At 43.5% G+C, this 17,108-nt stretch overlaps 1 protein-coding gene across 2 annotated transcripts in view; it reads right to left on the bottom strand.

Moving 5' to 3' along the window:
• The window catches only part of DHRSX (dehydrogenase/reductase X-linked), a 192,876-nt gene that overhangs the window by 137,033 nt on the left and 38,735 nt on the right, over nucleotides 1-17,108 (bottom strand). For both annotated transcript variants that reach the window (XM_054164798.1, XM_054164796.1), the window contains exon 2: nucleotides 16,425-16,532. In XM_054164798.1, the coding sequence (XP_054020773.1) occupies nucleotides 16,425-16,532 (108 nt within the window). The remainder of the gene's footprint in view (nucleotides 1-16,424; nucleotides 16,533-17,108) is intronic.

Genomic DNA, 17,108 nt, shown 5'->3' with positions numbered 1-17,108 from the left:
AATCTCTAATATTTGTTTGGGGTTTTCAAGCTACTGAGCACTGAGTCTTCACAGAACAATCTATTCTGACCCCAAGATCTTCCTCTAAAGTACTGATAATCAACAAAGAACCCATCATTTCTTTTTCTGGATTTAAGATTCTTCCCCATGTCTATCACTCCATATTGATCTACAGTGAATTGCACATGCCATTTAACACCCAGGGGTTTATGGTTTTCCTGAAGTTCTTTGCACACATCCATGAATAACAGAAATTTTGAAGACTTGTCACTTCACTATTTGTCCTTCCACTAAATTTCTAAGTTGAAAGCATGGTTTCTAATGCATATCCCTGTTCAACTCCACTTCCTCTCTACAACATAAAACCCCAAACATTTATACCTCTGTTCTGTCTTAATGTGCAATGCTATTGTATGAACACAATGGCATTTGTATTTACTGTTTGGGCTGTGTAGTGTCCTTAATATCCTTAAGAATTTTTCTGTAAGATTTCTAGAAACCCAAACAAATCATGTCAGTCAAAATTTCTCTCTTCAACATGATGGTTGACCAAACTTAATCAAAGTATTTTACTATGTAATAAACCTTCACAGTCAATTAATTGGGTTACATTTCTGCTTGAGATTACTGCTCTAAAGAGATTTCTTTTGTTTTGTGTCTGTTCAGATCTTTGTCACGACTTTAACAAAAGTGTTGAACTGTCCCGAGGTATTGCTGTAATGACTTCATTCATAAAAAGTAGTCTTAAACTACTGGCAATGGTAAAAGAAAATGATAAACTTCACAGGCAGAATGTTCAAAATGAATAAACATAAACCAATATACTTTTTAAAAGAAAAAAAAAATCTCTTTTTAAAGCAAGGACACTAACCATCTTCAAACAGAAAGCAGGGAGTGAAATGTTTGACAAAGTTCATACTGCATGTGGCTGTGTGCAGCTGTGTGCATGTGAGCAGTGCATAAATAACAGACAGGACTGTAAAGAGGGCTTTACATAACCCTGATTACGGTGCACTAATACGTTAAAAACTGAACGGAATTACAGTATCACAGGATCACAGTATAACCAAGGTTGGAAGAGACCCCAAGGATCATCAAGTCCAACCTGTCCCAACAGACCCCACAACTAGACCATGGCACCAAGTGCCACGTCCAATCTCCCCTTGAGCACCTCCAGGGATGGTGACTCCACCACCTCCCTGGGCAGCCCATTCCAATGACAAATGACTCGCTCAGTGAAGAACTTTTTCCTCACCTCAAGTCTAAACCTCCCCTGGTGCAGCTTGAGACTGTGTCCCCTTGTTCTGGTGCTGGTTGCCTGGGAGAAGAGACCAACCCCTTCCTGTCTACAACCACCCTTCAGGTAGTTGTAGAGGGCAAAGAGGTCACCCCTGATCCTTCTCTTCTCCAGGCTAAACAATCCCAGCTCCCTCAGCCTCTCCTCATAGGGCTTATGCTCAAGGCCTCTCACCAGCCTTGTTGTCCTTCTCTGGACACGTTCAAGTGTCTCGATGTCCTTCTTAAACTGAGGGGCCCAGAACTGGACACAGGACTCAAGGTGTGGCCTAACCAATGCAGAGTACAGGGGCACAATGACTTCCCTGCTCCTGCTGGCCACACTATTCCTAATACAGGCCAGGATGCCATTGGCCCTCTTGGCCACCTGGGCACATTGCTGGCTCATGTTTAGGCAGCTGTCAATCAGCACCCCCAGGTCCCTCTCTGTTTGGCAGCTCTCCAGCCACTCTGACCCCAGCCTGTAGCTCTGCATGGGGTTGCCGTGGCCAAAGTGCAGCACCTGGCACTTGGACTTGTTAAATGCCATCCCATTGGACTCTGCCCATCTGTCCAGTCGGTCGAGGTCCCTCTGCAGAGCCTTTCTACCTCTAACTGACTAACATCTGCTCCCAACTTGGTGTCATCTGCAAACTTGCTGATGACTGACTCAACCCCCTCATCCATATCATCAATGAAGATGTTAAAGAGGATGACAATTATAAGGCAATCTGCATGCATTTTCTTAATGTTCATACCCAAAAAAGGAAACCACTACACACCTTTGAAAGGCTGGTAATATTTTGACATTTCCTGACCAAATCTATACCTCATTCAAGCATAAAAAACCCTGGCTAAATATAAGAAGATAAATACTGCTCCAGGCAAAATTACAGCTCAAGCACCTCATACATCTATGCACAGTGAGAAAATACTATGAAAGTAGCCCATATACATTTTCAGTAATTGAAATTAAGTCAAACTATCTCTGAAAATCAATGATTGCACCATCTTCATAGGGTTTAATTATCTTTCTAAAGTAACTTTGTAATATTACACAATATAAGAATTGTCTGACTTAGTGCAGAGTCCAGCCTGAAAACTGGAAACTAATGTGAACAAAAGAGGTGACAGAACTATCTCTTGCTTGGTCTCCTGCAGGGCTAACAGAGGTCACAGAGTCTGGTGATAGAACTACAATTGTTTATGATAAAATTGCATGGCTCAGAGAAGACACTTGAATTCCTTCAGAATGTGATCCTGTCTTAGAAAATTGTGACACTGATAGAATCAGACACTAAATGATTATACTGTCCTGAACTTGGCATTTTATACCAAGCAACATATATAGAACACTGTCAAACTGGAAATCTTCTGATTTTCATTCACCATTATCAGACAGGGTTATCGAAACTTCTATATGAGATACTATCACACGTTTGGGTTTTTTCCAGCCTTCTGGAAGGAATATGAAGAGTTTAGACTTCTAATCAGTCTGAATTCACTAAGGAGAAAGCTTGCTTGACTTCTATGAAGGCATAACCAAATGGACATATGAAGGGAGAGCAGTGGATACCATCTACCTTGACTTCAGGAGGGCTTTTGATACTGTCTCCCATAACATCCTTGTAGGCAAACTCAAGAAAAGTGGGTTAGATGATTGGACCATGAGGTGGATTGCTATCTGGCTCAACAGAGTTCAGAGAGTTGTGATCAGTGATGCAGAGTCCAGTTGGAAGCCTGTGGCCAGTTGTCTTCCCCAGGGATCAGTACTGGGTCCAGTTTTAACCACTATCCTCATCAATGACCTGGATGAGGGTCTTGAGTACACCCTCAGCAAGTTCACTGATGGCATGAAACTGCAGGGGTTTGGCTGACACCCTGTTAGGCTGTGCTGCCATCCAACAAGATCTGGACAGGCTGGAGTAATGGGTGAAGGCCAATCTTGAAGTTCAATAAGGACAAATGCAGAACCCTGCATCTGGGGAGGAATAACAGCAGGCACCAGTATGGAGTTGTATTGCTGGAAAGTGACTCCATGGAGAAAGACCTTGGAGTCCTAGTGGACAGCAAGTTATCCACAGGACAGCAATGTGCTTTGTGGCCAAAGAAAGGCAATGGCATCCTGGGGTGCATTAAGAAAAGTGTGTACAGCAGGTCTAGGGGGATTCTTCTTGCCCTCTACTCTGCCCTGGTTAGACCACACCTGGAATACTGTCTCCAGTTTTGGGCTCTCTAATGCAAGAGACAGGGATCTGCTGGAGAGAGTCCAATGGAGAGCTACAAGAATGATTGCAGGACTTAAACATGTCTCCTACAAAAAAAGACTGAGAGAACTGGGGTTGCTTAGTCTTGAGAGGAAAAGACTCAGAGAGGATCTTATCAACATCTATAAATATCTGAGGGGTGGGTGTCAAGATAAAGGTGCCAGTCTCTTTTCAGTAGTGCCCAGTAATAGGACAAGGAACAACAGCTACAAGCTAGAATACAGGAGGTTTCACCTCGACATAAGGAGACACTTCTTAACAGTGGGGGTGACAGAGCACTGGAACAGACTTCCCAGAGAGATTGTGGAGACTCCTCTGGAGACTTTCAAAACCCACCTGTATGCATTCCTGCGTGGCCTGCCCTAGGTGCTCCTGCTTTGTCAGGGGGGTTGGACTCAATGATCTCCAGAGATCCCTTCCAGTCCCTAATATTCTGGGATTCTGTGAATTCAAACTCACAAAACTGAACCAGAGCTGAACCTACTGGGTTTTACAGTTGTGAAGTCATAAAAATTACCGGGAAGGCTTGATTTTAAATATCCTTATTGTTAAGGGCATAGCTGTTTGCAAGTGCATACAAAATACCATCTGCAATATCAGTCATTTTTCAGTAGGCACCAAAAATGATGTGTCATTTACCGTCTCTTTTTGAAAATGGAGTTGCAAGCTCGTTTATCAAGTAGAAAACTGCACGGAAGGGAACAGGATCTCCTGATGTGGCTTCACTGAAAACTCACCATGAGCAGCAGCTTTCCCTACCATGGCCTGTCATGAGACATTCTTGAAGTAAAAGCCCTGCTGGCTGTGAGTAATACTATTGCAGCCTAGCAAAAAGCCTCAATGAAGTCTATGAAACAAACCCATAGTAAATGGGTTCAGCATTCAGGTCAACCTTTTTCCCAGTGAGAGGCTTAGGGCAGGGGGAGAAGCATCTGCAGAGGGAGATCATTGGTGGGAGAATGAATTTTTCTGTACCTGTGCTGGGTGGGGCTGGAAAAGAAGCTGTAAAAGCACTGTGCAACTGCTTGCTGAAAATGCTCAGATTGAGCACACTGCTTTTTCATACAGCACTGATTCATGTTCCACAAGGTAACAGGCTTTCTGCTTATTTGTTTTCCTCATTCCATTGATAGACTGGATTTAAAAGTAAGTTATTTTAAACATTTGTCTTCTAAAATGTCAAATGGAGTCATGATCACATTCAGCACAAAGAGTGAATCATCTTCACATTAGACACTGAGGTTTGACTCATTTGCCCACAGCAGGGCTGTCATTCTTTATTGCAAAAGTCCCTATAATAGGAAATAAGCATTCAGTGAATGGGCAAGACTGACTACGAACAGGTCTGCCTTGTAAGCCCAAATTCACTTAATGTCCACAATTCTTTCATGTATGTTTACACCTATATACAAACATAGAGTCGAAACACTTATAAAGCAGAAAGCTTGAGCACACTTGCTGTTGTATTTGAGGCTTAAATCTGGCCTGAACCTGAATGTGGTAACACATGTGAATATGCCAGCAGGTATTTTAAACATACTCTAGACACTCCTGACCAACAGATAGCATCAAGGATGGAAAGTCATTTTATTTAATGTGCTTTTGAGACTGTTTTAATCTTGCAGATGGAACAAAGACTGAGACTATCCATTCTCCTGGCAGGGCTTCTTGGCTCTGAAGAATTTCACAGGCAAAGAAGATCACTATGGTTCACTGAGCTCAGTGTTTAGGTCAGAGGTTGCATGAAAGAATTGAATCAGGTGAAAATCTTACTCATCAAATGTGTCCTATAATTAATTTACATTTGTATATATGCATAGTGAAAATATTAAGGTTGGTACAATTGAAGAGTGAATAGAAGTGTGTGTCTGGAAGCACCAGAAGGAAGAGCAGAACAGAGTTAAAACAACACCCCTTGCTGAAAATAAAGGATATGTTTCTAAGATACTGTTCCTGTGTTGTTTATGTTAAGGCCACAACACAAAAGACTTCCCAACAGACAACCATGCACTCTGACACCAGGAGAGTAACAGCCAGACTGCAGTGTATTACCCATACCTTCACTTTTCCAGTTAGCCCCCACAGTAAAAATATTATAGACGTAGTTATTTAGAGGGCAGAAGGGCTCTGCAGAGTGACCTCGACTGACTGGACAGATGGGCAGAGTCCCACAGGATGGCATTCAACAAGTGCCGGGTGCTGCACCTTGGCCACAACAACCACATGCAGTGCTACAGGCTGGGGTCAGAGTAGCTGAAGAGCTGCCAAACAGAGAGGGACCTGGGGGTGCTGATTGACAGCCGCCTAAACATGAGCCAGCAGTGTGCCCAGGTGGCCAAGAAGGCCAACAGCATCCTGGCCTGCATTAGGAATAGTGTGGCCAGCAGGAGCAGGGAAGTCATTCTGTCCCTGTACTCTGCATTGGTTAGGCCATACCTTGAGTCCTGTGTCCAGTTCTGGGCCCCTCAGTTTAAGGAGGACATCGAAACACTTGAACGTGTCCAGAGAAGGGCAACAAGGCTGGGGAGAGGCCTTGAGCACAAGCCCTAGGAGGAGAGGCTGAAGGAGCTGGGATTGTTTAGCCTAGAGAAGAGGAGGTTCAGGGGAGACCTCATTGCTCTCTACAACTACCTGAAACCACCACTGGTGGTGGTTGTAGCCAGGAAGGGGTTGGTCTCTTCTCCCAGACAACCAGCACCAGAACAAGAGGACACAGTCTCAAGCTGCACCAGGGGAAGTTTAGGCTGGAGGTGAGGAGAAAGTTCTTCACTGAGAGAGTTGTTCATCATTGCAATGGGCTGCTCAGGGAGGTGTTGGAGTCACTGTCCCTGGAGATGTTCAAGAGGGGATTGGATGTGGCACTTGGTGCCATGGTCTAGTCATGAGGTCTGTGGTGACAGGTTGGACTCAATGATCTTTGAGGTCTCTTCCAACCTTAGTGATACTGTGATACTGTGATATACAGTGAAGTTCTGAGAGTTGGAAAGTATGCCTTTAAAAAAACCCCTAAAACACAGCCTAACCCTAGCTTCCAGCTCGTGGTTCCTACTGGGCTGTGGATTAAGTACAAGGCAGGAGTCAGTGATATGCAGAGAACTGAGCTACTGAGATCATCACCAGTGTTCTACCTCTTAGAGAAAGCATCTCCCAGTTCTGAGCTTCTACCCTTGTACTTCTGATTTTAAGAGAAGAATGCTCTTTTTACCACTGTAGAATGATGTCAGAGGCATCCTGTATGTGAGCAGTTCAAGGCAATGAGTGGCTCACTGCAGGGAGAGAGGAAAGCTCTGAGACTGTAACCAGCCTTTTTCTGTAGGTCAGAGTAAAAGGACAAGCTGGGCTGCTCTGAAAGTGCCACCTGCCTCTGACTACTTAAGTAGTGTGACTGTGTAAGCAATTAAGACATAAAGGATTTGCCTTTCAGCTTGTGTAGAATCATTAAAACATTAAAAAACCAAAAAATTAGGCAAAAGCCCTCACAACTAGACCATGGCACCAAGTGCCACGTCCAATCTCCTCTTGAACACCTCCAGGGACGGCGACTCCACCACCTCCCTGGGCAGCCCATTCCAATGATGAATGACTCTCTCTGTGAAGAACTTTCTCCTCACTTTGAGTCTAAACCTCCCCTGGTGCAGCTTGAGACTGTGTCCCCTTGTTCTATAAATATATTCTATAAATATATCCTATAAATATAAATATATTCTATATATATATTTATAAATATATAAATATATATAATAATATAAATCTATATTATAATAATATAAATATAATTATAATATATATAATATATCTAAATATTCTATAAATATATACATATAAATCTATAAATATATTCTATAAATATATTCTTATTCTATAACTATATTAATAGCAAGAGGAAGAGGAAGGACAACCTGCACTCCTTGGTAGACACAGATGGAAACATGGTAACAAAAGATGAGGAAAAGGCAGAGGTGCTTAACACCTCCTTTGCCTCAATTTTTAATAGCAGGACAGGTTGTCCTCCAGACAACTGACCTCCTGAGCTGGCAGATGGAGTCAGGGAGCAGTATAGTTTCCCTGTGATCCAGGAGGAAGTAGTGAGAGACCTGCTTAGCCACTTGGATCCCCACAAGTCCATGGGACCAGATGGGATCCATGCTAGGGTGTTGACAGAGCTGGCAGATGAGCTGGCCAAGCTGCTCTTCATCATTTTTCCAACGGTCCTGGCTCACTGGAGAGGTCCCAGATGACTGGAAGCTGGCCAGCGTGGTGCCTATCCACAAGAAGGGCCGGAAGGAGGAACCAGGGAATTCCAGGCCTGTCAGCCTGACCTCAGTGCCAGGCAAGATTATGGAACAGGTCATCAGTTTAGGAAGGATGTTGACTTGCTGGAGCGTGTCCAGAGAAGGGCAAAAAAGTTGTTGAGGGGCTTGGAACACAAAGCCCTATGAGGAGAGTGTGATACTGCAATAGCCCTTTCCAGAAAAGGAAAAATGCACTAAAAGCTGATGACTCCTGAAAGGCAGGAAAGATTTGTTCATAAACTAGCCTGTCATTCCTATTAAGAACAGCAGAGACAGGATAAGGATTCAGTAGTGTACATTTCCCCTTGCTGCACAAAACTGGTACTAACCAGACCATATGTGCACACTTGGTCCTTGTGAGAGTATGGGTGGGGGGGTGAGTGAATGATCTATGAGGGCATGATCATAAGTTGAAAAAAATGAGCCCACTGAGAGATTTTATAAGTCAATAACCTTTCCTAAAGGTTGCACATTGAATTTTGTTATACAAAATACCTTAAACAACAGGGTGTGAAATATGTCTTCTGTATAATATGCTGCTGTAACCCTATGCAAAGGGAAGAAAATTGGCCTTTTTCTCCCTCTCTGAGTAGATTTTTGCAGTCCACCTTAAATGTGAAAAGCAAATTATTGAGTGAAATATTAATGCTGACATCATTTGCTACAGCTAGCTGCATTAGGCACACCTAGCACCGGGCTAAAAATACATGGCTACTATGCACTTTCTATTGGTTGGGGGGAGAGGGTATTTTTAAAGACGTGTGTACAAAACCTTGGAGCACATTGTGTATAAAAGCTAAATAAAATAGCATCACCCGTCTGCTACTGTATTATGAAATACCAACCTTCAGTGACCTTATGGTGTAAAAGTTACAGTGGTTTATGTAAAAATCAAGTTAAAGAAAGATAAAGGGAGCAAAATGTAGCATTTTAAACATGACTATTCATGATGTTGCACACAGACATTGCAGATAGCTAGCTAGATAGCTAGATAGATAGAATGTACAGGAAGCTTCAAAAAACAGAAAAAAAGTCTCATTAATGTTGTCTGTAGTAGAGACAAGGAAAAGTGTGCCAGGACATTTTTGGAGTTCCTACAGAAATTCACCTATCCTAACTTTGGATGTCTCAGACTAATACAGTCACCTTGTGTGGTAGGTTGAGAGAGGGCTTAGCTCTCCCTCCTCCACAGAGTAAGAAACCACAGCTAACTCAGTCGAAGAGCAAAAGCTATATATTTACAAGCATATATGGAAAGCAGGTTATATATAACACAATATATACAGGTATTTACAATATATACACAGAAATACACAGCAAAGGCAAATAACACAACAAAAATCCCTCCCTCAGGGAGGGATCCCCTCTTTGGAACCCCCTCTCTCCCCCCCTTACCTCCCTTTTTCCCCAAAAAGGGGTTAGAGAGAGAGAAAGGCAAGTTACTAAGGAAAAGAGTTGTTAGCAAGCTTCAAAAGCCCATGCAGGATTAGTGTTTGCTTATCTGAAGGCCAAGTCCAGCAGTTCGCAGAAGAAGCAGGCAGGGAGAACAGGCTGAAACACCCAACTCCCCCAACTCCCAAACCGAACTGAACTGAGGAAAAAAAAAATTTCCAACCGCTTCACAATCTAAAGCTGAATTTTTGTTTATCAACCAATGAAATTCATTTAGAATATCAGAATGTTTTGGTTCTAGTACCAAAAACATTAGCCAGTGTGTTCCAGCAGTGTTTGTTCTTAAAGGCACAGCCTCAAACGACCACAGTCCACCCCTTTCTAAACAATTTCATTGGTTGTCCGTACTGTCCATCCAATCCAGAACAATATTTACAGTTTGTAAGTCAAGTTCATAGTCCATTCCGGCTATACTCAGATGTAGATGATTCAGAAGTCCAAGAAAATCCAAAATCAAGAAAATGGAAAACAGTTTGTCTCTCCGCAGACGAAGCGAAGAAAAAGGGAAACAGGGACTCAGGGACTCTCAGTTGACTCAGGGCTCTCAGGGTTCTCAGGGTTCATGCACCGTAGATTCCTCAGGGACTCTTTCCTTTGGACGCGCTGTAGCTGTACAACATTCTGAAATTAAACTCTCTCAGCTAAAGTTAAATCTCTTTGTGGAATACACTGAATTTCACCATTCTCTTGCATTACCCAATAAGTGTGACCCGGACCTTCTGCTGAAACCACCCCTCGGACAGGTTTAGCCTCTCCTGAGGGCGAAAATACCCAAACAGTTTTACCTAACAGATTCTTTTCCCTAACAACAGGAACTCTATCACCTTCTACTTTCTGTAGCAGATCAGAATGTGCAGGTCCAGCTCGGTTCACTGAACCTCTACTGTTCACCAGCCAGGTTGCTTGTGCTAAATGTTTCTCCCAGTTTTTCAAAGATCCACCTCCCATGGCTTTGAGAGTGGTCTTCAACAAACCGTTGTAGCGTTCAATCTTCCCTGCAGCTGGTGCATAGTAAGGAATATGGAAAATCCACTCAATACCGTGCTCTTTTGCCCAGCTCTTTACAAGGTTGTTCTTGAAGTGAGTTCCGTTGTCTGACTCAATCCTCTCTGGAGTTCCGTGTCTCCACAGGATCTGTCTCTCCAGACCGAGAATGGTGTTGCGTGCAGTTGCATGTGGGACTGCGTAAGTTTCCAGCTATCCAGTGTTTGCCTCTACCATAGTAAGCACGTACTGCTTACCAGAACGAGAACGTGGTAGAGTGATGTAGTCAATCTGCCAAGCTTCACCATACCTGTATTTGGACCATCTGTCACCATACCACAAGGGCTTAATTCTCTTTGCCTGCTTAATAGCAGCACAAATGTCACAGTCATGGATGACTTGTGTGATGGCATCCATGGAAATGTCTATGGATCTGTCACGAGCCCATTGGTATGTTGCATCTCTGCCTTGATGTCCTGACGAATCGTGAGCCCACCGAGCTAAGAATATCTCACCTCGGTGTTTCCAGTCGAGATCAAGTTCAGAGTCCTTGTCTACTTGAGAAACTCTTGCAGCTAGATCTGCCTGATGGTTGTGCTGCTGTTCCTCAGTAGCTTTGCTCTTGGGAATGTGAGCATCAATGTGTCTCACTTTCACTGGAATTCTCTCGATTCGATCAGCAATGTCTTGCCACAGTTCAGCTGCCCAGATGGGTTTTCCTTTCCTCTGCCAGCCATTCTTTTTCCAGTTCTTTAGCCAACCCCATAGAGCATTGGCTACCATCCATGAGTCGGTGTAGAGATAAAGCTTTGGCCATCTCTCACGTTCAGCCACGTCGAGAGCTAGCTGGACAGCTTTTACCTCTGCAAACTGACTGGATTCTCCTTCTCCATCCTTCGCCTCTGCAACTCGGCGTGTTGGACTCCACACGGCAGACTTCCACCTTCGCTTGTTCCCGACGAGACAACAGGAACCGTCTGTGAACAAAGCATATTTCTTTTCATCATCAGAAAGGTCATTGTAAGGAGGAGCTTCCTCAGCACGAGTTACTCTCTCCTCTGGAGGTTTAGCACAGTTGGTATCTTCAGGCCAACTTGAGATCACCTCCACCAGACCAGGTCTTTCAAGATTTCCCATTCGAGCTCTCTGTGTTATCAGGGCCATCCACTTAGACCAGGTGGAATCTGTGGCATGATGTGGTGTGGAACCTTTGCCTTTGAACATCCAATTCAAAACTGGCAATCTGGGAGCTAAGAGAAGTTGTGACTCAGTTCCAATTACTTCAGAAGCTGCTTTCACTCCTTCATAGGCAGCTAGAATCTCTTTCTCTGTTGGAGTGTAATTAGCCTCTGAACCTCTGTAACCTCGACTCCAGAAACCAAGAGGTCGTCCACGTGTCTCACCTGGAGCTTTTTGCCACAAGCACCAGGTTGGACCATTGTCACCTGCAGCCGTGTACAAAATGTTCTTAATGTCTGGACCATCTCGCACAGGTCCCAGACCCACTGCTTGGACTACTTCTTGCTTTATCTGGTCAAAGGCTGCTTGTTGTTCAGGTCCCCAGTGGAAACTGTTCCTCTTTCGAGTCACATCATACAGAGGTTTCACAATCTGACTGTATCCAGGAATGTGTAGTCTCCAAAATCCCACTATCCCCAAGAAACGTAGAGTTTCTTGCTTGTTCGTGGGATTTGCCATGGTAGAGACTCTATTTACCACATCCACTGGAATGTGTCGGCGTCCATCCTGCCACTGCACTCCCAGAAACTGGATCTCTGTGGTAGGACCTTTCACTTTGTCTCTCTTGATGGCAAAACCTGCATTCAGGAGAATGTCCATGATTTTGTTACCTTTCTCGAAGACTTCCTCAGCAGTTTTACCCCAGACGATGATATCATCGATGAACTGGATGTGTTCTGGAGCACCACCTTCCTCCAGAGCATCATGGATTACTGCATGACAGATGCTGGAGCTGTGGATCCAGCCCATTGGCAGTCTGTTGAAAGTGTACTGGATTCCTCTCCAGGTGAAAGCAAACTGAGGCCTGCATTCCTCTGCTATGGGAATAGAGAAGAAGGCATTAGCAATGTCTATGGTAGCATACCATTTGGCCTCTTTGGATTCCAGCTCATACTGGAGTTCCATCATGTCTGGTACTGCTGCACTCATAGGCGGAGTTACTTCATTCAGGGCTCGGTAGTCCACTGTCAGACGCCAGTCTCCATTCGGCTTTCGCACAGGCCACACTGGACTGTTGAAAGGTGAATGAGTTTTGCTGATGACTTTCTGACTCTCCAACTGACGAATCAGATTCTGAATGGGCAACAAAGAGTCACGGTTGGTTCTGTATTGTCTGTGATGCACAGTCCGAGAAGCAACCGGCAACTTAATGTCCTGAATCTTGTGTTGTCCCACAACTGCAGATTCATCAGAAAGCTCAGGTCTAGCAGACAGCTTCAGTTTTTGTCCATCAATTTCTACAGAAGCTACTCCAAAAGCCCATTTGTAACCTTTAGGGTCTTTGAAACGCCCTTCTCTCAGAAAATCAATTCCCAAAATACAAGGTGCATCAGGTCCGGTCACAACTGTATGCTTTTTCCATTGTTTACCAGTTAAGCTTATATTAACCTCCACTTTACTTAACTCTTGAGATCCACCAGTGACTCCCAGAATAGTTATGGACTCTGATCCCTGATAATTTGATGGCAATATGGTGCACTGAGCTCCTGTGTCAACCAAGGCCCTGTACTTCTGAAAGTGTGAAGTGCCAGGCCACTGGATGTACACATCCCAATAGATTCTGTTATCTGTATTACCCCTCTCCTCCCCCTGGCGGGAGGCAGGGCACCCCTAGTTATGGGGAACATGTCCACAGGTGCAACGAGCACACTGTGCAGTGTTAGAACTGGAGCCACTGTTGGAGCTACTAGAGTTGTCCTGGGGAACTGTAGAAGTAACAGCTACCCTTCTGGTATTGCTACCTCGGGTTCTGCCACTTTGCAGTTCTCTCAGTCTCCTGAAAAGATTAGAAGTTGGTTGACCATCCCACCTGTTCATGTTCTCACCAAACTGATCACGCAGGGTAATCCAAATAGTCCTACGTGACTGCCTTGGTGGTCTGTTTTGGTTTGATCTGTTTTGGAATGACCTCCTTGGAGGATGTCTATTCCTCACAGATGAAACCTGTACCCACCTGGAGGAAGAATTGGAATCATCTCTTTGTGCCAATTGGGAGATGGTGTTTTTAAATTCATCCTTCAGCTCTTTCATGCAATTCTCCAGTTTTCCAGACAGAGTTTCAATGGCTGAAACCAAAGAAACACGTGTCATGCTATCATCCAATTGTCTCAATTGATCAGTGAATTGGCCAACCGTAAGAGGAGCTCCACCATAATTTCTTGCTACAATTCTGCTTGCCAGAATGTTTGCATAATTGGAAGGAGCAAGCTTGATGAGCTTTTTAGTAAGACCATTTCCTACAGGAACATCATCAGGATTCAGAGATTCATGTTCACCATAGAGTACCTCTCTAACAGCAAATTCTCTCAGACGCTTGATTCCCTCATCTATGGTAGTCCAGGGCTTAGGATTCCATGGAAGATCATCTCGGGAAGGGTATCTCATGAGAACCGCCATTAGAAGGCGTATCCACAGATTAACCTTACCGAGAGCCTTGCCTAGATGTCTATCTATTCCATTATCCTTTGAGAGAGTTCCTAGCTGGGCTGCTGACTTATCTCCAACCATTAGAGCTGGAGCACCTGTATCATAACATCTACCAAGCCAAGCGAGAACTGGCTCCTTATCTGCTCTGAGATAGTCTTTTCTCACATTTCTAAGCTCCTCACGTGGTGAAGAGCAGTCGGTTATGTCATCTTGTTCTTGCTCCTCTGCCTCCTGTTCCTCAACTTGTGGTCCCAACAACCTCTCAAGGATCCCTTTAAGCTGAGAAGCACCACCACTAGCTGCTGTCCTACCAAGAGATGCATCTCGATCCTCTGATGATCTCAATAACTCAGCTATATTTTTAAGACAAACTTTTTCTTCCTCCCCAGCAGAAGAACCTTGCTGTGCATCCCCGTCAGCTCCTGAATCAGCTTTAGTCTTACCCTTCCTTGTTGTTAAAACTGCTACTTGCTTTACTGGAGCTGTGTTTGGGTTTCCAGCTGCCTTATTATCAGAAGCTGATAAGCTTTGAGACAGATTAGTTGCTTTGGAGGACGCTTCCGCTCCTGCCATGGAAGAAGGAGGAAATGACTTTGCCTCGTTAATGGTGGCTGCCTGGGACACAGGAGCCGCCATGTTTGGGGCTACTGTAGCCCCTGGCTGCTTGCCAGAATCATCACCATTGCTATTCAGAGCTGCCTTGCCGATTGACTTTTTAGCTTTATCTTTAACTGACACAGATTCTCCATTATCATCCTCACTGGATGTTCCTGAAACAGAGCTAGGGTGGCGTTTTCGTCTCTTTGTCCTCCGTCTAATAACAAAACATGCCTTATAAACTTTTCTCTCCCGGTACAGTGTCACTAGCAAATACACATTACTTATCACCAGCAGCAGGACTACACACATCAAGAAAATCAGCTTTGGATCCCAGCCATCACTTAAAATTACCCTTTCACCGAGCGGAATCTTAAACTCTTTTATCTCAATAGGGAGTGTGCTAGATGTAACATTCCTGTACTTTTTAACATAAAAGAATTCCAGGCACTGATCATACAGAAGCCGAATCTTGTACTTAAACCACAAATATAATTTTTGCATTATATATTTACCTATCTTATCGATAATCATACCCAGGCAATACTTGTAGATCAATACACCAAAGACCGAGAAGAACAGACGCTCAAAAAGCCAAAACACCTTCATGTTTGCTCGTTCGACTTAAGCAAGCAATAAATCAAACTAATTTGTCAGCAAGCCCCGAGTTGGGCAGCCAATAAATGTGGTAGGTTGAGAGAGGGCTTAGCTCTCCCTCCTCCACAGAGTAAGAAACCACAGCTAACTCAGTCGAAGAGCAAAAGCTATATATTTACAAGCATATATGGAAAGCAGGTTATATATAACACAATATATACAGGTATTTACAATATATACACAGAAATACACAGCAAAGGCAAATAACACAACAAAAATCCCTCCCTCAGGGAGGGATCCCCTCTTTGGAACCCCCTCTCTCCCCCCCTTACCTCCCTTTTTCCCCAAAAAGGGGTTAGAGAGAGAGAAAGGCAAGTTACTAAGGAAAAGAGTTGTTAGCAAGCTTCAAAAGCCCATGCAGGATTAGTGTTTGCTTATCTGAAGGCCAAGTCCAGCAGTTCGCAGAAGAAGCAGGCAGGGAGAACAGGCTGAAACACCAAACTCCCCCAACTCCCAAACCGAACTGAACTGAGGAAAAAAAAAATTTCCAACCGCTTCACAATCTAAAGCTGAATTTTTGTTTATCAACCAATGAAATTCATTTAGAATATCAGAATGTTTTGGTTCTAGTACCAAAAACATTAGCCAGTGTGTTCCAGCAGTGTTTGTTCTTAAAGGCACAGCCTCAAACGACCACACCTTGGAAACTCCTTATTATCAATCAAGAGGATGGGGCACCTCCAGAAGGTCACGGGTTGACCAGTCCATCTCAGCCTGACATGAATGAAATTCTCACGGTATTCATTCTCTTGCCTTGCCTACAAGGGCCACCTACAGTGAAAAACTGAGAAGTAAACATGCAATTTTTGGATTAAATTATAAGGGCTTCCTTTGCCCTTATAACACACATCATCTCCTACTACACACTGGAATATTCCTTCAAGGCTTTCATTAGATTTCATCTTGATGATCACATGCACCTTAATGTCCATCCTCAGTAACAAGACAAAATATTTTTGTAATAAGCCTCTTTTAAGTTTATTTCATTACCTTATTATTTATTTCTTATGTAAGGTAGTCCAACTCTTCTAACTGCAGAAAACATTTCCATCCACTTTTTTTAAAAGATCTTGCAAACTAAAACATAAATCAAATCTTTATATGTGCTAAATGTTGGCAAAACCCTCTCCTATCGTTCCCTGCCATATATTTACTTACACTGGAAAGAAAATACCTCTCAAAAGAAAAAATACTTTCTGAAGAAAAAAATATTCTAAGGAAATAAAGACTTTACCTATTATAACATGCATGCCAAGTCTTGCCAAATGCTTCACAGTTTGGTAACCAATTCCTTTGGCACCTCCAGTCACTATAGCAACCTTTCCATCTTGTGTAGGGAAAACTAGAGGAAGAAAAAGAAGTAAAGAAAGGTTAGTTCACAATAGTAACACAATTAACAAACTAAGATGCATTTTGAAGTGGTGTATGCTTAACAAACCATTCAAGCAAGGCCAGCAAAAGATCTCAGAAGTAAACTTTGTATGGCATCTGCCATTTAAATAGCTACAATTTTCCAGTATAAACAACTCATGAAAGAGTGAGGCTGACGACATGGGAGACAAACACTCAGTTCAGAGTATTTCCCATTTCTATTTGTATTAATTTTATCATCCTACAGTAATTTGCCCTTTAAAATCTTCACCTTAACTTTGTGCAGAGCAAAGTGACAGCTGTTACAAGTCAGCCCAGGGACTACAGGAAAAAAACATTAAATGGCAGCTTGATTTCCTGAACGCTCCCTGAGTAATGAAGGACTAGGCCCCTGTGAGTAACGTGGGGGAAACAGCAAACTGCTCAGCCAAAGACAACACATCTAAAGGCCAGGAGCTGGCTGACCTAATTAACCTGCATAAGTGAGCACTCTCCTTGTTGAAAATCACAGGGTCCTGGCTCCCAGAAGAAGGAAGGGAAAATTTTT

Source organism: Dryobates pubescens, chromosome 10 (genome assembly GCF_014839835.1).
Source record: "Dryobates pubescens isolate bDryPub1 chromosome 10, bDryPub1.pri, whole genome shotgun sequence".
In the NCBI taxonomy this organism is placed as follows: Eukaryota; Metazoa; Chordata; class Aves; order Piciformes; family Picidae; genus Dryobates; species Dryobates pubescens.
Note: the sequence above shows the minus strand (reverse complement) of the source record. Positions and strands in the feature narration are given on the sequence as shown.